Source organism: Periophthalmus magnuspinnatus, chromosome 12 (genome assembly GCF_009829125.3).
Source record: "Periophthalmus magnuspinnatus isolate fPerMag1 chromosome 12, fPerMag1.2.pri, whole genome shotgun sequence".
In the NCBI taxonomy this organism is placed as follows: Eukaryota; Metazoa; Chordata; class Actinopteri; order Gobiiformes; family Gobiidae; genus Periophthalmus; species Periophthalmus magnuspinnatus.
The window spans coordinates 2,703,042-2,726,616 of NC_047137.1; the positions used below are offsets into that span (position 1 = coordinate 2,703,042).

Sequence of the window (23,575 nt, forward strand, 5' to 3'; positions counted from 1 at the left end):
CTCCGGGTCAGAGGTGCTTCTAGTATAACTTGTACAAACATCCACAGTGTCCTCGATTGCATACTTCCTTTTTTTTGCCCGTTTCATCATGTTTAGAATGCAAAACAACAGTGGGTAAAATGCGCATGCATTATGCACTGTTGTATCCACTTGGCTTCGTTTACGCACTTGTCAAGCTCCGTCTGTTTACGGAAAACCATGGCATGTCATACATTGTTGTGTTCCTCTGCTCATTGGCTGTAAGGGGACAATGTCACTACACGTGTGTAATTAGTTGATCATACAAGGGGAGAGTGGAGCATAAACTTTCAGTCATCTGTATCGCTGATTCACTGTCTGGGGCTCCAGTAACTCACAACCCCCACCGTATTGGTCAACATTGGTGTCAATTACAAGTTAACAAGTTTGTTTAGCACTGAGGAACAAAGTTGGCACTGTCAGAAGTTTATTATGCCTGAAATTGACAAAAGAAATGCAAAAAAGTGACAGAGCAGATTTCAAATTTGGAATACTTTCCTGCAGCATATTGGATATGGAGGATCGAATTTATTTTGTGGACATAATTTCTTCACTGGATTATATTCTCTGTACGGAACGAACGAGACCAACTTTCTGGGAATATGTTGATGTCTGACAGAACTTGAGCCTTCAAAGCTAAGTGAAGTCCAAATCAAAATTTTTGGCTTTTGTGTAAAAACTGCTTTTCTGTCAGCACTGTGGTGATTGCAGGTGGAAATGGTTTGCATAATCAGAATGACAAGTGCCATAGCTTTCATTTGACATGTAGCTTGTTTGTGTGGGTGACGCAGAAGTATATGTAACGGAACGTTAACAGGTTAATAATTGTTGTGATAATATCGTTCATAGCTATTATTTTGGTCACAATAATTGTGAGTCTAAATTTTAATATTCCATCCCCAGCGGTGAGTCCTACCTTGTACACCTCCTATACCCTAAGCCAGGGGTGTCCAAACTATGGCCCGGGGGCCAAATGCGGTCCTCAGGCCTCCTGCTGAACCGGCCCAATTGATCATGAGCAGTATTTTTAACAGCAAATTGAACCATTTCTACCACTATAACCTCAAAACATCACATTGCATTGAGATAAAGACCTAAAAGTTTGGGCACCTCTGCCCTAAGCCCTCTGTGGTGAGTCCTACATCCTACCTCCTAAACCCTCTGTAGTGAGTCCTACCTCCTATGTCCTGCCTCCTAACCCCTCTGTGGTGAGTTCTACCTACCAGTCATTTAGGTCTTATCCATAATAAAAGCCAAACGCAAAATCTGCTAACTGTCAACTAGGCAAGGCAAGGTAAGTTTTTTGTATAGCACAGTTTGTACACAAAGTAATTCTAAGAGCTTTACAGAATAAGAAAGACATTAGAATCACAATACAACAAATCAAAACATAAATAATCAAAAACAATCATCATAAAATTTACATTGAAGGAGAAAAGTGCAAAAAAATACTTTCAGTCATATGCACAGCTAAACAGAACCATTTTGAGCATGGATTTAAATATTGTCAAAGTAGAGGCCTGTCTCACATCTTCAGGAAGACTGTTCCAGGTTTTAGCTGCATAAAACTGAAATGCTGATTAGTTTAGTCCTGACTCTGGGCACCAGCAGTAAGGTCCCTGAGTGTGAGATGGTTCATATGACACTAACATGTCAGAGATGTACTTTGGTCCTAGTTTATGGAGAGACTTGTACACAAGCAGAACTCATTTAAAGTCTATTCTCTGAGCCATAGGAAGCCAGTGCAGAGACCTTAGCGCAGGTCTTATGTGCTCGTACTTCCTAGTTCTATTTAGGACTAGAGCAGCAGCATTCTGGATGTACTACAGCTGTCTTAACAGACAATATACCTTTGGTTTTTGCAATGTTTTTAGATGGTAAAAAGCTGCAGATGTTATTGAGCTCTTAAAGTTCAAGTCTGAGTCCATTATTATCTCTAGATTTGTAGCCTGATTTGAAGGTTTTAGAGAGAGAGACTGGAGGTGTCTACTGACATTTTCTCTATTTATCTGTGGGCCAGATTAGGACTTCAGTCTTGTCTGAGTTTAGCTGGAGAAAGTTGTTTTGCATCCACACACTGATCTGTTGGATGCAGTGGCAGAGTGAATCCACTGGTCTATATTCACCTGCTGCCAGTGAGACATAGATCTGGGTGTCATCTGCAGAGTTGTGGTCGGACACATTATTGCAGCGTATTACTGCCCTAATGGCAGCATGTAGAGATTGACAGGGGTCAAACAGGAGCCCACAGGTCAGGGACATTTTATCTGATACACATTTTCCAATTTCTACAAAGTATTCCCTGTTTTTTACATAGGACTTGAACCAGTTAGTGCCATACCAAAAATGACCATCAAGTCCTCTGGTCTTTGTAAGAGAATTCCATGATCCACAGTGTCAAAGGCACCACTCAGATCTAACAGGATCAAGACTGAGACTTTGCTTGCATCAGCGTTCAAGCGGATGTCATTTGTCACCTTGATAAGAGCAGTCTCAGTGCTGTGGTGGGTCTAAAACCTGATTGGAAAATATCAAAAGAGTTGTTCATTTGGAGAAAGTTAACAAGCTGTTGGTAAACAACTTTTTCAAGGACTTTGCCTAGAGATTGGTTAGTAATTGTTCAGTATTGTAGCATCAAGACTGCTCTTCTTTAGGAGAGGCTTGATAACCACAGTTTTCAAAGCTCTTGGGAATGTTCCAGATTGAAGTGACATATTAACTATGCAAGGGAGTGGTGACAGCAAACTGTCGAGCACAGACTTTAGAAATTTAGTGGGTAACACATTGATGCAGCATGTAGATGAACTCAGACTAGTGACAATCTCTTGGATAGTTTTGTCAGTTACAGGTGCAAAGTGAGTCAGCTCTAAGTGTCTAGTTGGGTGCAGGATTGTTATTTGCGTCGTGGAATTGATGGAATTTTTAATGCTCTGAACCTTGTCATTAAAGAATACTGCAAACTCATTGCTCATACTTAGATGTGGAAATTAGTTCTAACGGCAGCAAAATTGGAGGGTTTGTTAATCTGTGTACTTCCAGTAATGCCAGAAAAAACACCTCTCCCTTGTTCTACATAAATTGTGGTTGTACATGTACATCTTTTGTCTATAAATCTCATAATGAACCTGGAGCTTTGACTTGCGCAATTCCCACTCGGCCCTCCGGCACTCCCTTTTCTATGCCCTGACCGAGTCACCATTCCTCCAAGCTTTCTGCTTATCTTGAACCATCTTAACCTTCATCGGGGCAATGGTGTCTAGAACTTTCAAAACACTTGAAGTCACAGAGTTCCACAAATCATCAACATTAGAACATGAGACATTTTCAAAGTGCATCATTTCCATGAACAGTACAATTGTGTTATCATTTATGCGTCTCCTTTGAACAACTGCAGGACCAGCCACTGATTTAGGAATAACAGACAGGTCAAAGAAGACAAAGAAATGATCAGACAAAGCAACGTCCAGCACATTGACATGTGAAATATTGACTCCTTTTGTACTGAGCAGGTCCAGAGTGTGCCCTCTGTTGTGGGTGGACTCGCTGACATGCTGAGTCACACCAAAGGTTTCAAGGACAGAACTGAGCTCTTTAGCATTTCTGTCAAATACATTATCCTCGTGTACATTAGAAACACCTATAATGACTAAATCATCAAAGTCTGTGCATACGCCTGAAAGCATCTCAGTAAAATCATCAATAAAACTCAGACAGTGCTGGGAAGGTTTGTATATGACTAGTAAAGTATGGAGGATGAATGTTTTAGCTCTATTTTAAAGGAAACATACTCAAAAGATGAAAATACCCCCAAATGACAACCTTTGAATAATTAAATCATCTCTAAAAATGCACACACACCTCCACCCTTTTAATTTGCTCATGTTTCAGATTCAAATTTGAAGTTGGGTGGAATTGCATTACCTGTATTTTTGTGTAGCCATGTTTCAGTTAAAAACATAAAGTCAAGATTAAAATGAGTAATAAAATTATTAATTAAAAATGATTTGTTACATAAAGATCTGACTTTGAGCAGAGCAAGTTTCAGATTAGTTTCAGTAGGACTGGATGTTATCTCCTTACAGGAATTGTGAAATCAATTTGTCTGATTGGACTGTCTAACTGTCCTTCTGTTAACCAGTCTACGTGGTGTAACTGTAGATATAGCTTCATCTCAGAGCCTCAGCATGATATTATCTTTATCGTGACTGAGACCCTGTGTGTCCTAGCTCTTGGTGATAATAGCTCTGGCAGGGAAGGGCAAGCAGGAGGGAGTTTGGGTAAGGGACCAGTTGAGGGCCGAGGAAATGGAGCAGGGAGGAGTGTGGGTGAGGGAGTGGGGGGAGCATAGTTGAGGGACAAGGTGAGGGCCGAGAAGGCAGAGCAGGGGGGAGTTTGGGTGGAAGATGACAGGGGATAGGTGCAAGGGCCTTTGGTGGTGAAACAGGCATAGTTTTGTAAGAGAAAGAATTCAGCATAGTTGATGCCAGAACTCTTGATCATGCTATATTAGGAGTAAGGGGAGCCATCTTAATTCCTGATCTGATGAGGCTTTCTAAATGGTTGGGAAGGGCCATGGGTGAAGGTGGGGGTGAAGAAGAGAGTGAAGAGTCCCTAGAGAGAGTAGATGTAGCCAAGGGGACTCAGGTTTGGTGTGTGGGCAGAGGAGGTGATAGGAGTGCTGCTGGGACTGAAACCTCTGCTTCACTTAGGAGGGTGGTGGTGCTGCTCCATTGCTGGGGGAGATAATTGTGGTACTGGTGATGACTTCTTTGCTGGGGTAGATGGTTATGGTAGTTGTGTTGTTGCTAGTGGTGCTGACACATTGGCCCAGTCTCTGGATGGTACAGCAGGGATGCTTCTCTCATTCCTCTTTTCTCTCACTGGAGTGTAGAGGAGGTTATCCGTCAGCACCCTCACTCCACCTCCGCTCAGGTGTGGGCCATTTCCCTTGGAACAGTTCCTCTCGTTCCCAGTATCGATCAAAGTGATGCATTGAACAGCCATGTGTTCAGGTGAAACAGCTGGGTAAATTTGTTCATCTTTCTTCTATCTATGTTAGGGAGAGGTCCACTGATGAATGTCTTAACCGCCACTTTATCAAGCTCCTCGAATAATTTAATAAACTCCCTTTTCAAGATTTCAGACTGTCCCATTCTGTTGTCAGCTGTACCCATGTGCAAAATCAGCTGTTGAATTCCTCATTGTGTTGACAAAACGTTTGCCAGGAGTTTTGAAAGGTGTATTTTGGGTGTTGTAAATATATTAGCATTGTATTTTATCACTTGTTGTGTTGGCTTGGCATTCTTGCCTTTACAAAGTTTTGTAAAAGACACAGTATCACTCGCAGTTTTTTTGCCCTGTTCTCTGAAAGTAACTGTGGGCTGCTTACCACTGGAAGTCACAGGGCGCGTCTGGTGACATCCTTTTGCAGATTCTAAAACAAACACTGCTTGTAGCTCATTAATTTGTTATTGATAGTTCCGACAGTGTTCACAGAAAAATTCCTTTGGTTTCTTCCCCAGGACATGTCACTGGCTCATCAGAAATGTTGATGAAAAATGTAAAAATAAAAGTCTTGGTTTACTTAAAAGAAAATCATAACTAAACAAATTTTCCAGCATGAGGAGAGGTAAAATGATTAAAAATCAAAGTAAAGAAGGAAGCAGCAGGAGCAAGCAATGTTTGCATCTGCACTTTTCAGAACCAGGAAGTGGAAGACTTCCTGGTTCTGGCTAAATTATTAATTTAATTGGTGCATTTGGAAAACAATTTGTACAGTGAGCCTTGCATATTCATGCTTTGCTACATGTTACAGGCCAAATCTCTAATGTTATATATATATATATATATATATATATATATATATATATATATATATATATATATATATATATATATATATATATATATATATATATATATATATATATATATGTATATATATATATATATATATATATATATATATATATATCCTGGCCTGGCCTGGCCCCTCTGTCAAATTTTAGAACCTATTGTGGCCCATGTGTCAGAAGGTTTTCTCACCCCTGTCCTAACCCCTCTGTGGTGAGTCCTATGTCTTACCTTCTAAGCCCTCTGTGGTGAGTCCTGCCTCCTCTGTCCTACCTCCTAAGTCCTCTGTGGGGAGTCCTAACCTGCTCCAGGTTAGGTATATAAGTCTAATGCATCATTTAAACATAATGTATTAGACTTATATGACATATATAGGATTTTCTCCCAGCAGACTTTGACCCATACCAGTTCGCATATCGGGCGAACAGATCCACAGAGGACGCTATTGCCACAGCTCTCCACTCGGCACTGAGCCATCTAGAACAACAGCAGAGCTATGTGCGTATACTCTTTGTGGATTACAGTTCAGCTTTTAACACAATCATCCCGGACATTCTCATCACCAAATTGGATGCCCTTGGCTTCCCACTTCCTACAGGCGCCTGGCTTAAAGACTTTTTAACAAACCGACCCCAGACTGTGAGACTTGGCCCTCACCTCTCTCACACTCGCATGCTGAGTACCGGCTCTCCACAGGGCTGTGTGCTGAGCCCCCTCCTGTACTGTCTCTACACATATGACTGCAGCCTGGCCAGTAGCAGCAACCTCATTGTAAAGTTTGATTGATGTTTGATGATACAACCGTGGTCGGGCTCATTTCAAAGGGTGACGAGACGGCCTACAGAGAGGAGGTCCTGAAGTTGGCTGCTTGGTGCTCGGAGAATAACCTTGCTCTGAATACCAAGAAAACCAAGAAAATCATCATCAACTTCAGGAGGCACAGCACAGACCTCGCTCCCCTCTATATCAATGGCGAGTATGTGGAGAGATACACACTTTCCGGTTTCTTGGTGTTCTCATCTCAGAAAACATATCCTGGACTGAGAACATAACAGCTATCACCAAGAAGACTCAGCAGCGACTACACTTCCTGAGGGTGCTCAAGAAATATGATTTGGACCCCAGCCTGCTGCTCACGTTCTATCGTGCATCTATTGAGAGCCTGCTGACATACTGTATTACAGTCTGGTATGGCAGCTGTACCATGGCAGACAGAGAGAGGCTTCAGAGGGTGGTCAAGACAGCCCAAAAGATCATCGGCTGCCCTCTCCCCTCTCTGATGAATATTTACACCTCCCGCTGCCTCAGCAGGGCCAAAAACATTATTAAGGACAGCTCCCACCCTGGCTTCAATTTGTTTCACCTGCTGCCCTCGGGAAGGCGCTACAGGGCCATTAAAGCAAGGACCACCAGACTCAAAAAAAGTTTTTTCCCAAGTGCCATAACCCTGTTGAATTCACGTATGCACTGACCTCCGACTTGTGCAATATTTAATATAGCGCAATATTTTTATTGAATGCAATAAGTTTGATTGAGTGCAATATTTAATATGGTGCAATATTTAATACAGTGCAATATGTCTGACTGAGTGCAATATCTAATATAGTGCAATATTTAATGTAGTGCAATATTTAACAGTGCAATATTTATCAGTGCAATAGCTAATATAGTGCAATACTTGTTCAGTGCAGTATGTGACTCTGCAGTATTTACTTGTAAATTTTGTTGAGAGTTGTAGTCTGGGGTGTTTTAAATGTTTTAAATGTCTTAATGTCTGGCACTATCTTAGTTATATTGTGTTGTAGTGTCCCATGTCTGTCTGTATTGGAGGGTGAGTTGTTTTTAATCTCGTTGTGCATGTGTGTGGTGTTGTACATGTGTATAGTGACAATAAATGCATTCTATTCTATTCTATTCTATTCTATTCTATTCTATTCTATTCTATTCTATTCTATTCTATTCTATTCTATTCTATTCTATTCTATTCTATTCTATATACTGCTTTTTTGGACACTCAAAGATTCTCGACAGAGCATTCTTCATTCACTCCACTCTCTGTGAATGTAAGACACTATTGTAGCCACAGCTGCACACACTCACACACCACATTCGTCCTAGGCATCCTTGTTAATCTATCATTTATTCAATCACAAAATATGCTTCTTATTTTGATTCACAGCTGTTATTATAGTAGTTGTTGTAGTATCACGACTGAATTAAGACAAAAACTAAGAAACATTTAAAGGTCCTATATTACACAAAACTGACTCTTGTGAGCTTTAAGACAAGTTATAATCCTGTGACCTTCTCAAAAACATACCCTTGAGTTCTGTTTTGTTTCATTCACACTTGTTTGAGTAATCCTTTATTATTAGCCTGTCTACATTACCAAAGCTCAAAATGCTCTGTTCCACCTTGTGATATCATGATGTGGTAGTTTTCAAGTTAATAGCTTCTTTTACCTTTAGTTCAGTAGAGTTTGGAAATTCCAGGGCTGAAATGATCCAAATGATTCTAATGAAGGTGTATGGAGTTTAAAAACACAGAGGAGCACTTCCTTCCACATGACATTACAAAGTGGAACAAGGTGGAGTATTTTCAGTTTGAGAGAAGAACTCAGCCTAAATATGCAGGGTTTGTGTGTTAAACACAACTCCAGGTATGTTTGTGATGAAGAAACAGCATTAGAACATATGTAAATTCATATCTAATAGGACCAGAACATGTTTATTTTGAGGTGACTTTGGAGTATCGCATTAATAAAACAAAATAAAACAGCAGGTTTGCATCATGTGTCCTCCCCCCTCCTCTCTCTTCTCTCCCTCTCTCCTCTCCCCCTTTCCCCCTTCAACCTCATGGTGAGAGGGAGGAGACAGGCCACCCACTTGGCCACAGCAGCACACTCAGGAATCTAACCCTCAAGCTCCTGGTGAGAGAGGAGACAGGATCACAAGCAATTCCTTGAATATGAACTTACTTTGACCTTTGGCCTGGTCAGAGCTATTGTCTTAAGCTAATTTATGCATAATTCACATTATGCAAATACCATTCTTTGATATGTAAATGAGATCTGACCTAGAGAGGTGTCCCCAAGCAAGAAGACAGGAGCAATAAGACGAGATCAAGAAGACAGGAACAAGAAAATAGGAGCATGAAGACAGGAGCAAGAAGATGGGAGCAAGAAGATGGGAGCAAGGAGACAGGAGTATGAAGACAGGAGCAAGAACAGGAGGAATCAGCAGTAGTAGCTGCTGTGGTGGCAATAGTAGTAGTAGTAGTAGCAGCAGCAGTAGGAGCAGTAAAAGTAGTAGTAGTCCAGATTGAGTTTTCTTTGGTTGGAACTACTGTTTTTTAAAAAGTCAATACTGCATAAGCCTCATCTTTAATGAACCTGAGTGATTAGAATAAAAAGTCATTTGCCTTTTACATTTAATTTTTTGCACTGTGTCACTTTAAACTTGTGTCAAAACATTGTAGAATTGTAAATCTCCTCTGGGGCGTTTCTTTCGTTTTCCAATTAATTCTTGAATAAATCAGTTTTGGACAGATGCCGTTTTTTGCTTTGGGAAAAAAAAAAGAAAAAAAAGAAGTTAATCAGGGCGTTTTAGATTTTAGATTAAAACATGAAATTATGTAGAGACAGAGCTGTCACTCATATAAACCAAGGTAGGCTAAAAATAGCACAGATTAGACTGTATAGTGAGCATGTGGGCGAATGCTAATGCCACTAGCTAACAGGGAGCAGAGCCAGAGGAGCGGAGCCAGAGGAGCAGAACCAGAGGAGCAGAGCCAGAGGAGCAGAGCCAGAGGAGCAGAGCCAGAGGAGCAGACAGGAGCAGAGCTAGAGGAGCAGAGCCAGAGGAGCAGACAGGAGCAGAGCCAGAGGAGCAGAGCCAGCGGAACGGAGTCAGAGGAGCAAACAAGAGCAGAGCCAAAGGAGCAGAGGAGCAGAGCCAGAGGAGCAGAGCCAGAGGAGCAGAGCCAGAGGAGCAGAGCCAGAGGAGCAGACAGGAGCAGAGCTAGAGGAGCAGAGCCAAAGGAGGAGACATGATTTGAGTGAGTTCCTCAGACTGTAGAGTTGGGGTCTCCACAACGTTGGCCCCCTCCTTCACTGTCACGGAAATGGCCATCTGTGACACACGCTCCTTAAACTGTGGAATCGACCTGTCCACGAACACATCACGAGTCACAACGTCTTCAAGGACACAGCACAGCCCATTCATCTGAGCAGCACATCAAGACTAGACCGGGACTAGATCAAGACTAGACTAGGACAAGAATAGGACCTGACCAGGACAAGAACAGGACTAGACCAGGACTACACCAGGCCTACATCAGGACTAAATCAGGGCAACATCAAGACTAAATCAGGACTACATCAGGACTAAACCAGAATTAAACCAGGAATACATTAGGACTAAACAAGGACTAAATCAGGGCTACATCAAGACTAAACCTGGACAAAACCAATGTTGCATTAGGACTAAACCTGGTCTAAACCAGGACTAAACCAGGGCTACATCAAGACTACATCAGGACTAGACTAGGACTAAACCTGGACTACATTAGAAGTAAACTAGGACTAAACCAGGACTAAATTATGACTAAACCAGGTCTGTACCAGGACTAAACCAAGGCTACATCAAGACTAAACCAGGATTAGACCATGACTACACTATGGCTAAACCAGGACTAAACCTAGATTAGATCAGGTCTAGACCAGGACTAAATCAGGAGTAAATTAGGACTACATTAGGACTAAACCAGGACTAAACCAGGACTAAACCAGGACCAAACCAGGATTAGACCAGAGCTACATTAAGACTAAACCAGGGCTGCATCAAGATTAAACCAGGACTAGACCAGGACTAAACTAGGATTAATGAGGACCACATTAGGACTAAACCAGGTCTAAAGCGGAACTACACCAGGGCTACATCAAGACTAAGACCAGAACCTGGACTCCCAAATGCAGAAGACACAGGGAGAACATGCAAATACTGGACTAAACCTGGACTAAACCAGGATTTGACCAAGACTATATCAGGACTGAACCAGGACTGAAGCAGGGCTGAAGATTAAAACTAATCTTGGACTACTCAATTTTAAACTATGAGGACTAAGATCCAGATCCAAAGCAGTAAACTGGGACTACACTAGAGCCAGTTCAATTCTAAACCAAGACTAAACTAAAGCAAATCCAGTTGTAAAGGACTAAAGCATGACTAAATTAGAACTAAACCAGGAGTAAATCAGGACTAAGAGCTAATCCAAATCTAAACCAAGATTGAACTAGTTTTAACCAGGAATATACTAAACCAGGACAAACTACAGCCAGTCCAATTACAAACCAAGACTAAACCAGGACTGTGCCTCTAGTTCTGAAACAGGACTAAAATGATGGTATGGTGCATTCTTGCTTGGTGGGCTCAGTCATGTGACCTTCTCCTGTTCTCCTGAGTCATGTGACCCAGATCATGTGACACATTTCCTGCCAAACTAGAAAAGTCCTGGTCTTTAGGTTCAGATTACACCTGATGCCATTCCCTCAATATCACAGAGGCATGTTTGATACAACTATGAGAGGATTGGGTACAGTACTTTTTAAATAAATGAACTATTATTTTTATTCTTACTTGAATGATATATTGTACAGTGTGTCAGTACTCTTACTCGAGTAATATATTGTGCAGGATAACAGTACTCTTACTTGAGTAATAAATGTAACAGTACTCTTACTTGAGTAATAAATGTAACAGTACTCTTACTTGAGTAATAAATGTAACAGTACTCTTACTTGAGTAATAAATGTAACAGTACTCTTACATGAGTAATAAATGTAACAGTACTCTTACTCGAGTAATATATTGTATAGCGTAACAGTACTCTTACTCATGTAGAATATTGCACGGTGTAACAATACTCTTACTTGAGTAATATATTGTACAGTGTAACAGTACAATACTTTTTACTTTAGTAAAAATTGTGATTCCTCTTCCCACTGTAAGTAAGTTTACAAGTTATTTGAGCTTTATGTTGACAATATGAAATGATTTGAACATTGTGTTTCTTGCAGCTCCTTCAGACATGATTTAGTTTGCCTCTCTTTGAAAATGCTACATTTTGTGATTCCAGTCTTTGCCCCTGGTTTTTATTCTTCTTCGTTTCTTAAAAAACATGAAAAACAGAACTAGTTCATTTTAAACAGTTTGCAGCGCTCCAAAGTTATTCCTCACATACCTTATGCATTCAGAGCATACTAATTATTCACAATGCACAACAAGAACTTCCTGATTCTTGGACAATAATGTGTTTTATAATTAGATGACAGTACACAGTGGACTTATTTTGACCTTAAGAGCTGCTTAAACAATATATCTGTATCTCTATTATCGATGCGGCTGCTCGTAGCTGTGGTCATAAGGTCTGTGGTGCTTGTCGTGGCGGCAATCCCCGAACCCGGTGGTGGACACCGGAAGTAAGGGATGCCGTCAAGCTGAAGAAGGAGTCCTATCGAGCCTTGTTGGCTCGTGGGACTCCTGAGGCAGCTGATGAGTACCGGCAGGCCAAGCGTGCCGTGGCTCGGGCAGTCAGAGAGGCATGGGGAGGCCATGGAGGAGGACTATCGGACGGCTTCAAAGAGATTCTGGCAAACCGTCCGACGCCTCAGGAGGGGGAAGCAGTGCTTCACCAACACTGTTTACACTGTGGGTGGAGAGCTGCTGACCTCGACTGGGGATGTTGTCGGGCGGTGGAAGGAATACTTTGAGGATCTCCTCAATCCCACTGTCACGTCTTCCGAGGAGGAAGCAAAAACTGGGGACCCGGAGGCGGACTCGTCCATCACCCTGGCTGAAGTCACTGAGGTGGTTGGCAAGCTCCTCGGTGGCAAGGCTCCGGGGGTGGACGAGATCCGTCCTGAGTACCTCAAGTCTCTGGATGTTGTGGGGCTGTCTTGGCTGACACGTCTCTGCAACATCGTGTGGTGGTTGGGGACAGTACCTGTGGAATGGCAGACCGGGGTGGTGGTCCCTCTGTATAAGAAGGGGGACCGGAGGGTGTGTTCCAATTACAGGGGAATCACACTCCTCAGCCTTCCCAGTAAGGTCTATTCTAGGGTACTGGAGAGGAGAATCCGACCGATAGTCGAACCTCGGATTCAGGAGGAGCAGTGTGGTTTTTGTCCTGGTCGCGGAACACTGGACCAGCTCTATACTCTCCATCAGGTCCTTGAGGGCTCATGGGAGTTTGCCCAACCAGTCCACATGTGTTTTGTGGATTTGGAGAAGGCATTCGACCGTGTCCCTCGTGGTGTCCTTTGGGGGGTGCTCTGGGAGTATGGGGTCCGGGGCGCTTTGCTAAGGGCTGTCCAGTCCCTGTATGACCGGAGCAGGAGCTGTGTTCGCATTGCCGGCAGTAAGTCAGACCTGTTCCCGGTGCATGTTGGACTCCGCCAAGGCTGCCCTTTGTCACCGGTTCTGTTCATTATATTTATGGACAGAATTTCTAGGCGCAGCCAGGGGCCGGAGGGGGCCTGGTTTGGGAACCACAGGATTGCATCTCTGCTGTTTGCGGATGATGTTGTCCTGATGGCTTCATCGAGCCAGGACCTGCAGCAGGCACTGGGCGGTTTGCAGCCGAGTGTGAAGCGGCTGGGATGATGGATGGATGGATACTTGAGTAACCTGGACCACTACTTGGTACTTCTACTCCAGTAATATTATTTTGAGTACTGTCTCATACTTGAGTACTATTTTTGTCTGCTCTCTCCCCTTATAGCCCCTGATGCACTCCCACACAGAGACAGGTCTGTGATCCGTCCTAAGTTCTCCCTGAACCCAGTTTAAATAAAGGTGATTTTGTGCTAGTCTGAACCGCAGCACATTCCTGAAGAGGAGCAGGATTTCAGAAAACGCAATTCCACAAATTAAAACTGCAATTACACAAGCTTAAAGCACATTCCTTTGGTAGAGGAATGTTCCATATGATTTACAATTCTGAGGGCTGTTGTATTCAGGTGACATCAGCACAGTGAAGGATAGTTCTAGTTTAACCTGAGACAGTCAGAACTCTCAGGTGGAGTTTGCGTGTAACTGTCAGATTACAGATGTGTTGCTAGTTTATGATTAATACCTCTATAATTACTGGTCTTATCCTCATGAAACAAAAACTAGCAAAAAGTTCAGCATCTTCTCTGTCAGTTTATGAACAATGAACAAAAATATATATTTTTTTGCAATATCTTCAGAAAGTGGACCCATTATTCAACTCCAAAGATGTGAGTGTTGTCAAAGGACTTTAAACCATAAAATTAATCTGATAAGTTTGTGGAGTCAATCCAAAACAGATAATGAGAAGGTTCAACATTGGACCGGGAATTTGGAGGTTTATTTTAAAATACTTTATCTCCCATAGAGTTATATAGACCCCAATGCTGATGGCATAGGCAGAGAGATTCTGTTTAACAGTTCAGTGTTCTCTCTGTATTGTTCTCAACTTCTTTTTTTTCCACTTAGCATCTCGAGTAGTCCGGGAATATTTTGGGACACCGGAGCCAGTCCCCTGTATTTTCTCCTATAGCCATTAGCATTAACCCGCAAAAGCCATCATCATATTTAGGTCAGTGCCTTGTTTAAAGTGTTGAGTGTGTTTAATTTAGATCAGAATTTCTGTAAAACTGTCATGTGAGCTAATGGCTAACACAGATTTGTGACCTCGTATGGTTCTGGTGAACATCTAGTGACACTAAACCTCATCTTTTACATGTGACTGTGAGGAGAGCAAGATACAAACATCATGAAATTAACATGTGCTACACTTTAACATGGGGACTGGCTTCACCGTTCATTTGTCTGTCTTGTCTTTGACATAACTTTGGGAGCAGTGGCGCCGACTGATCAAGTTTTTTTTTAGCAACGGGCAGACAAATAGTTTTGCCTCTATGAATATTTGCACGCCTGGCAACGAGGCTGTCAATCAAACTAGTTGCTAACGCTAGCAGGAGCGACCTCAGGGAAAGGAGGCACCTGATTAATTAGGCCCGAGCCCATACAGGGCGTAGGGCCTATTGCTTCCGAAACTTCACGCGCAACTTTGTGGCACCGTCGCACCGTGCACAGACTCCTGTATCCTCGCAACCCATGCCGTAGCCATGGGACATGCATATTTGTTCTTGCTAGCATGTCAGCTTTTGCAATTTTCAAATTTCTAAATTTGCTCCCGTTTGCGCATACAAAGTCCGATTTGGCTCAAATTCGAATCAGTTGTAAAACTTTCATGCCTAATTCTCCTGATTGTGAAACAAATACATTTGGCGTGACAGCACCCCCTATAGAATAACAAATAAATTTGTATGGAAGGCTGAAAATTTTGTTTTCCCAAATGTTATCAAATTTGACACAAAATTCAATTGGGTCATCCTAATCAATAAAGTCAATGACATTTATGCTTTTTTTTTGCACCGTGTTGCCATGGCGATGCGCCAAACTGCCAATGTTATCCTAATGGAAAACCTCAAATTTTTCCCATTCATGGGGACAATATTACTTTCATGGAATAATGTGAAATTTGGCACCATGACTCTTCATGTCATCCTGATCAAAAAAGTCAATCAGACCCATGTCATATTTTTCACTGTGTTGCCATGGTGATGCGCAAAAGAGCCCATGTTATCCTAATGGGAAAATTTCCAAATTTTCATACATTTCAAAGTCTTATAACGACTTATTCGCTTCATTGAGGAATGGGAAATTTGGCACAGTGATTCTTCAGGTCGTCCCCGTCAAAAAGGTCTGGGGGCCAAGTTTCTATTTTGCACGGTGTTGCCAGGGCGATGCCTGGAAAAAACATGTTTTTGCATTATGTGCATCAGCGCTTTCAATGTCTTTTCACTTGTTTGGTGACAAGTGCAGCCCAAACTCCAATAAAAAAGGGACAAGTGGCGCGTCAGCGCCACCCACAGGGAGTGCTGGGTCGGCCGAGTTCGATGCCGCTTGCGGCTTTAATTTGTTATTAATGTTCATATTTTGAATTGGGTATAAAAATAGTATAAAAGTATAAAAAGTATAAAAAACCAAGGATCATGTGAATGATGAATCTGACAACAACAGTTACAGAGAGAGGGGCCACACTTTTTACGTAGAGAGTGAATTAGATCCAGAGTTTTGGAGATGGAAATAGATGGAAATGCGCCCCTTCTCACTTCCTGTTTGGAACGTAGTGGCTAGCAAGTTAGCAATGTCCATTTCTATGTAAGTCTATGGTATTGAGTGATGTTTGGTGGCCAACGCTACCTCCTCCATTGAAAGCGCATTAGCTCTGTTTATATACTCTGAGAGTGTGTGTACAGTATACTCAGTGTGTACTGAGGGTTTTTATGTAACTCCACTCACAGCTCAGTGTTTACATTCAGGCTCACTCATTTAAAGGCCTTCTGTGTAATTTTTCTGACCTGCCACATGCTAGTTGCTATGGTGATGGTATTGCTTTGCTTAAAATGTTCCACAGTAGGGCATTAAATGTACTGTATCTCAAAATGTGTGTGTATATATTAATGAACATAACTAACCTGCTAGCTGCCGTGTTCCAAATAGGAAGTGAGCATCCCGTTTTGGTTTTTTTTTTCACTATTTTGTCCAGAAATCAAAATATGAACACTAATAACAGACCAATCAGGCGCCTTCTTTCCCCGAGGTCGCTGCTGTTACCTTTAGCAGCGGGTTTGACTGACAGTGTTGCTAAGTGCCCACTCCCTGGTAAACCAGTGGTGTGAACAAGAAGGTGTGTTACCTTCAACAGCTTCAGGTTGGCTTTTTGGCTGCTATGATGGAATAACTTTGGACATCTGCAAACTGTTTAAAATGCGCAAGTTCTATTTTTAATGCTTTTTGTAAAACAGTAAAAATCAGAAATAGAGACTGTAAGGCCTCTTTGTGGTTAAACTGGACTGGGGTTTGTGTGAGTTTGTGACAACACAGTGAGTCTGCTCAGGTTAAAGTGAATGAGCATTCTTCAAGACGATGGCCCGTCGAGAATAATTTAAACTAAAGAAGGAAAAAAGGAGAGTAGGAGGAAGAGGGGGAGGAAAAGAGGGAGAGAGAGGAGAGTAAGGACAGAGAGAGGAGAGGGATTGAGGGAGGGCAAGGAGAGGGGGATATAGGAATAAGAGAAAGTTTGGGAGAAGGGGAAGGAGAAGGAGGAGAGGAGAACGAGACATGGAGGGAGAGAAGAGAGGAAAGAGTAAGGATAGAGTGAGGAAAGGGGGAGGAGGAGAGAGGGTAGGAAAGGCAAAATAAAACAGAGGGAGGAGAGAGCAGGAGAGAGGACCCTCTGTGGAAAGGAGGTGAGAGGGAGAGGAAGGGAAAGAGAGGGAATGAAAGCAGAGCCAAGGGCAGACTGCAGAATGATCGATTTAAGTACAGATCCAGGAGGGAGAGGGGGAGGGATAGTGTCAGAGAGAGAGAGAGATAAGATGAAGAACAGAGGGAAAGAAGAGAGGAGGCAGAGAGAAGTGTGAGAGGAGAGGGAGAAACTGAGACATGGAGAATAGGATGAGGGATGAGGGAATAAATCCAGGTAAACTAAACCACAGGGAGGAGATGACATTCAGTCTCATTCAGTTTAAAGTAATTTTCTGCAAGTGCTGCCACAAAAAGGACCCCGAACACCTGCATTTAACCTTCTTCAAATGCTTATACTTAAATCTATACTTATATTATACTTACACTTACACTTATACTTACACTTACTGTACCTATAAATATAAAGTCTGTAGTGTGGCCAAATGTCCTGGTCAAACCCTGATCTGGTCTCTTTTGCTAAGCGGGGCGGGGCCTGGGCAGGACTTGGATGGGGGATCAGTGGAAATACCAGATGCTACGAGGGGAAGCAGTGGCAAAACTGCTGTTGTGTCCTTAGGCAAGACACTATATATAGTGTATAGTTGGTGGGAGGGGCCAGTGGTGCAGTTTGGCAGCCTCACTTTTGTCAGTCTGTCGCAGGGCTGCTGTGGCCACAATAGTATCTGACTACCACAGAGAGTGGAATGAATGAATAATGCTCTGTGAAGAGCTTTGGACTCAATCACGTGTAAAGCATAATAAAACCAGGACAAAATCAGGACTAAACCAGGTCAAAACCAGGTGCAATAGTTTTCAAACCAGGAAGTGCACATTCATCGGATTCATTATAACACTCGAAATATACTCAGTTTTGAGGTTTAAAATGTTCATAAAGATTTGCACATCTGACACATGCACTTAATTATTAAAGGTCGACATTACATAACAGTTTTTTCATAAGATACATTTGAAATACTTATGCATAGATGAATCATTTCCAGAATAAATCTTGTACCCCTCTATCATGCATGTTAATTAGCAAGCCCCATTTAAATACAATGAACTGGCATTGAGGTGTAAAGTGTGGGGGTGACTTTCCAATCCTATTTTGAGCGTTACTGTAGTACCTTAATGAGCCATAATACTTGTACATGCTTTCTACACAGCTTTACGATCCTGCTTGGTCCCCCAGTTCCTATTTCAATCAGTGCTGCGTGGCGTCATCTCAAAATCTGCTGAGGTGGTAGTTTAGGCTCGTATACCTGAGTGCCCAAGGGAGACCGGGCTAAATCGACCACAACATCACAGCACACTAACTGCTGCTAGCCGCTATTAGTAGCGCTCAATACTAACCACTGTAGTTGTCCCCAGAGGCTAATATGGCTAAAGTACAAGCTAACAGCTGTGTAAAACAGGCTCCCGCTCTGCACCAAATAGCTCAAATCAGAGCTAGTTTTCAGACAATGCAAACTCCTAAACAGGACCACAAACACTTTTATTGATCACAAGCTCCTGAAAATGTGCTCTTTAAATACATTTTGTTGTTTTTTTTTGTTTTGTTTTTTTTTTTTAGTTTTTTGGCTATTTTAAAGTTTAGTTTGCGTTGTGTATCTGATGAATATTCTGCCATAGACATGCATGTAGAACACCCCCAGCGTGATGTCACTGCACAGTATAAATAAGCAGTGTTCACATTCTAGAATGTTTTATGTATAAAGCAGCTTCAGCTTGAATAAAGAGTATGAGATTTAAAGTGAATTCCAGGATACTGCATTTGTGCACAGTCCCAAAAATAACTGACGTCAGACATGTCCAGCAAGGTTAGTCAGCATTTTGATATACAAGTACACACCTATCATTATACTTGCCTATATAATGTAATTATTACTGGCACTGATGTCAGAGGATTTGAGAAGTACAAAAGAAGCCCATCAGCCTCTTTAGACTCTAGACTCTTTATGTTCATATTTGCTTTAATAAAGAACATTTTGACATATGAACATTTTACTAGAACCGATATATCGCCCCTCCCTATCTATACTATAAAGTACCGCAGTACATGTATTGCTCTTACCACTTTAAACTCGTATTTCCTTCATGTTTTCCCAGCCGGAGTTCTCGGGAGCAGCGGTTCTACACGAGGCTCGCAGGGACCAGGTGGCAGAGACGTGCAGACTCCACAGTGCCTCCAGCAGGAAGAGGAGAGTATTGACCCCGGGGGACCTCAAACATCTGGTGGTGGATGAGGAGCACGAGCTCATTTACTGCTACGTTCCCAAAGTGGCCTGCACAAACTGGAAACGGGTCATGATGGTGCTGACTGGGCGTGGCAAATACAGGTGAGGGATGGATCAAACAGGGAAAATACAGCTGAGGATGGGTCAAATGTAAAGGCCCTGTACCCGATTGCCTGGCAAATCTAGACTGATATCTCTCTATATTTTTCATACAGATTGACTGGTCCCCGCTCGTCCACTGCATCTCCAGCCTTTTCAGTTCTGATACAGATTCCGAAACTGTAGCTTTAAATATTTTCTGATCCCCGATTTCAACAGATACCAATGCAGAGACTGAAAACAGCATTTATTTCCTTTAAATTAAGTCATGAAGCTGTTATTTATCTCTCAAGAAATGACAGGACAAGTTTGTCTAAATTGTAAGATGTTCTAGGTCAGCTACAACCAGTAAATAGCCTTATTACATCAGTTTACATGTCCAGCCAGGATATCAGCTGAACCGATATTTGGAAGGCAATATCCGATTAATCAAATTTTTCAGTATCAGCACCAATATTCAATACCAGTGTCAGATCGGTACAGGGCCTTTAAGTTTTCAACAATAGTTTATTTTTAGTTAACCCTTATTTGACCAACTATTACATTTTCAAACCTTTTTTTACTCCTCTGCAGTGATCCGATGGAGATACCGTCAAATGAAGCACACGTTCCATCCAATCTGAAGACTTTAAACCAGTACAGCATCGCCGACATCAACCATCGCCTCAAGAACTACCTCAAGTTCCTCTTCGTACGGGAGCCATTCGAGCGCTTGGTCTCCGCCTACCGCAACAAATTCACGCTCAAGTACAACTCCTCCTTTCACAAGCGCTTTGGAACCCGCATCATACGCCGCTACCGCAAAAACGCCACCATGGAAGCGCTAACCACCGGCGATGATGTCAAATTCAGGGAGTTTGTGGAGTATTTGGTCGATCCTGCCACGCAACGAGATGGTCCCCTGAATGAGCACTGGCAGACGGTGTATCAGCTGTGCCATCCGTGTCACATTCATTATGATTTGGTGGGAAAGTACGAAACCTTGGAGGAAGACGCTAACTACATCCTGCGGCTTATCGGAATGGGAAATGCACTAAGATTCCCAAGCTACGCTAAGTCGACGCGCACTACGGATGCAATGGCCGCACAGTTTTTTAGCAATATTAGCAGCCAACAGCAAGTGCAGCTCTACCAACTTTACAAACTGGACTTTTTGATGTTTAACTACACCACACCGAGCTATCTCAAGATTGACTAGCGGTTAGCATCGGTTTAACATAATCAGAACTGCTGTCTTTAGTTCTTGTCTTTTTAGCGCAAGAAACATGATGTCGAATCCAATCTACTGGTGACTTTCTAAGCGCCGATTTTGATTGCAGTAAAGCGTTTGGATTTTCTGGCTGAAGCAGGTCTTCAATGTGTTTCAATGGGGAATGTATGCAACGAGAATGAACTCTCAATCTCTCTCGCAATTTTTACCCCAAATATTTAAACAAACTGCAAAATAATTGCCAGACTAGCACGTGCCCTGACCCCAACACTGGCTTTGAATATGTTTTTGCCATTAGAAGAACACTGCAAATTGCAAACAACAACACGTCAGCCATCTTGGTTCTCCTAATCATTAAATTCATAAACTTGGAACCCGTCTTAAAGGAACATCTCGTGGATTTAAGCTGGCAGCATCTGTCTGTAATGCAATCTAATGGGGTATTTTGGTATATTTGTCAATCTAGAGTCACTGGATATTTGTACCAAGCATCTTTAATGCGGCGGCCATTTTGGAGAGGTCAGAAACAGCGCAATGTGGATGTGATGGACCTACATTGTGTTCTATGGGGTCGGGTCAAATGTGCCATCACTTTGTACAGGGTCCTCATTGAAAATATTTAAAACCAGGGCTTGGCATTAACTGATATTTTGGTCAATTTTAGCTGGATATTTTTTTAAAACTTATTTTTAAGGTGAGACACTGCAGATATCAGTTTCAAGCAGTAGTTCACATACATAAATGGTATGATAAAAATGTATCATAAGAATAATTTATGAGTAAAAATAGTAAGAAAAACGCAAATAGTTGGGACATATTTTTGCAAATAAAATCATGGCTCTATTGATAGAGCTGTTTAAAATGAGACTAAACACCACCACACAAATTTCAAAGGGGAGAGTGAGGGGGGAGGAGGGGCAGGGTATGGAGGACTAATGGGGAGAGTGAGAAGGAGGAGTGGCAGAGTCTAGGGGCATAAGGAACAATGTGATTGGTCTAACATGTATCCACACTTCAAACGCTGCCCTTGCAGCCTGGTATTTGTAATCAGAAACAACTGGCTGTAATCAGGGCAGTCCTGTGTGATGTCATATAGTACTTGAAATTGCAGTGGCCAATTGACATAGTTTGCACTAAAGTTGTCAAAAAATGACTAGAAGCAGTAAATACTGTTAAAACACCATACACAGTTTAGTAGCAATCTGTGGATAAAAATGGAAATGGATGTAAATGTAATAATAAACTAGAGAGGGAGGGAGAGAGAGAGAAAGAGAAGGAGAGAGAGAGACAAACAAAAAAAATTAAAATAATTGTTCTGTCTCTGGAGTTGTGTTTTGTTTCATTCACACATGTTTGAGTAGCCCTTTATTATTATAGTCTACATCTCCAAAGCTCAGAATGCTCCGTTCCACCATGTGATGTCATGAAGTGGCAACTGAAATTATTTACAATCTACAATCTACCATACATAGAATATCTTTCAAATTTGAGATTGCAACAGAAAATTTGCAATATCTGCTGGCGCACAGAGGAGTGAAGCAGTTTAAATATGTTTGTTTGTTAAATGTGTGAAGGAAACAACACACAACTCCAGGTATGTTTGTGATGAGGAAACTACATTAGAACAGATCAGAAAATAGCCTCATTCTTTAAAAGTAGATTTGATTAGTTCACAGTACTATTTTAGGTATGGCTGATTTAGTTTTTTAGTTCATTTAGTTCATTCATAACTATTCATTCATAATAATATTTTTATTTCCTCCCAACAATTCAAGGGGGTAATTTAATTTGCATAAACTTGAGTTAAAGCCAAGCCCTAAGACACTGCAGTGCTATTGTCAGACTTCAGGCTTATTTTTTATTTAATTTGAATGTTTACTATTATGATTGTCTTATGAAACATTGCTGCAAGCGGCAATAATGGAGATTATTTAAGAGGCTTTGTTCATGAGAGAAGAGAGTTTTTGGGGGTGAAAGTTCAGACCTGCTGTTACTGCTGTCCAAAGTCACACATGGCTCCTCTACACTCTGAGTCCACTCTGTTTGTGTGGTGCCCATTGATTGGTTGACTAAAAAGGGGGCGTGGCAAAAGCTCTCAAAACTTTTCGGTAAGTCTGTGTATCTGACCCAAACTGCACTCACAAGACTACACCTGAAGGGGGAGTTCATCAAATCTTCAGCTCACTCACTCTGTCACTTTTCTGCTGTCGTCCCATAGAATCTGTTATCAGATAAATAACATTATTCAACTAATATACATTTTGGTCGACTGAGACTCCAATCGACCGATTAAAGTCTATCATTAACCTTATGATTCAGGAGGATTTAGACCATAGATGGGACAAAATAGTGAAATAAAAACCCCAGGATGCTGAACATTTAAGGTCAGAATGATGAGTCTTGACAGCCGCAGTTATGCTTTTTACATAGAAAGTGAATTGAAGCTAGAGTAGAAGTAGCCAAATCATGCCCATGCTCACTTTTCTATTTGGAATGTGGTGGCTAGAAGGTTATCTGTATCCATTCATATATACAGTCTATGGTCAGGACATGTTTTCAGTTGATGTGAAAAGAGGAAACCCACCCAGACACAGGCAGAATATGCAAACTACACACAAACCTGTTTGACCTTGAGTCTCACAATTATTTATGATCCAGAGGTTTATGAAGCAGGACTAAAAGCAGTCTATTCAACTGACAGAAGGAAATAAGGAGCGGCTTTGGACCTGGTTTAGTCCTGGTTTAGTCCTGGTATTGTTCTGGTTTAGATCTAGCTGAGTTCTGGTTTAGTCCTGGCTTGGGTCTAGTCTTAGTTTTCT

The 23,575-nt window shown here is 41.9% G+C and overlaps 1 protein-coding gene across 2 annotated transcripts in view; it reads left to right on the forward strand.

Moving 5' to 3' along the window:
* chst11 (carbohydrate (chondroitin 4) sulfotransferase 11) overlaps window positions 1-21,081 on the forward strand; it is a 47,634-nt gene extending 26,553 nt beyond the window's left edge. For both annotated transcript variants that reach the window (XM_033976262.2, XM_033976263.2), the window contains exons 3-4: window positions 19,320-19,549; window positions 20,120-21,081. In XM_033976262.2, coding sequence (XP_033832153.1) covers window positions 19,320-19,549; window positions 20,120-20,744 — 855 coding nt within the window. In that variant the 3' untranslated portion in view covers window positions 20,745-21,081. The remainder of the gene's footprint in view (window positions 1-19,319; window positions 19,550-20,119) is intronic.
* The last annotated feature ends 2,494 nt before the right edge of the window (window positions 21,082-23,575 follow it).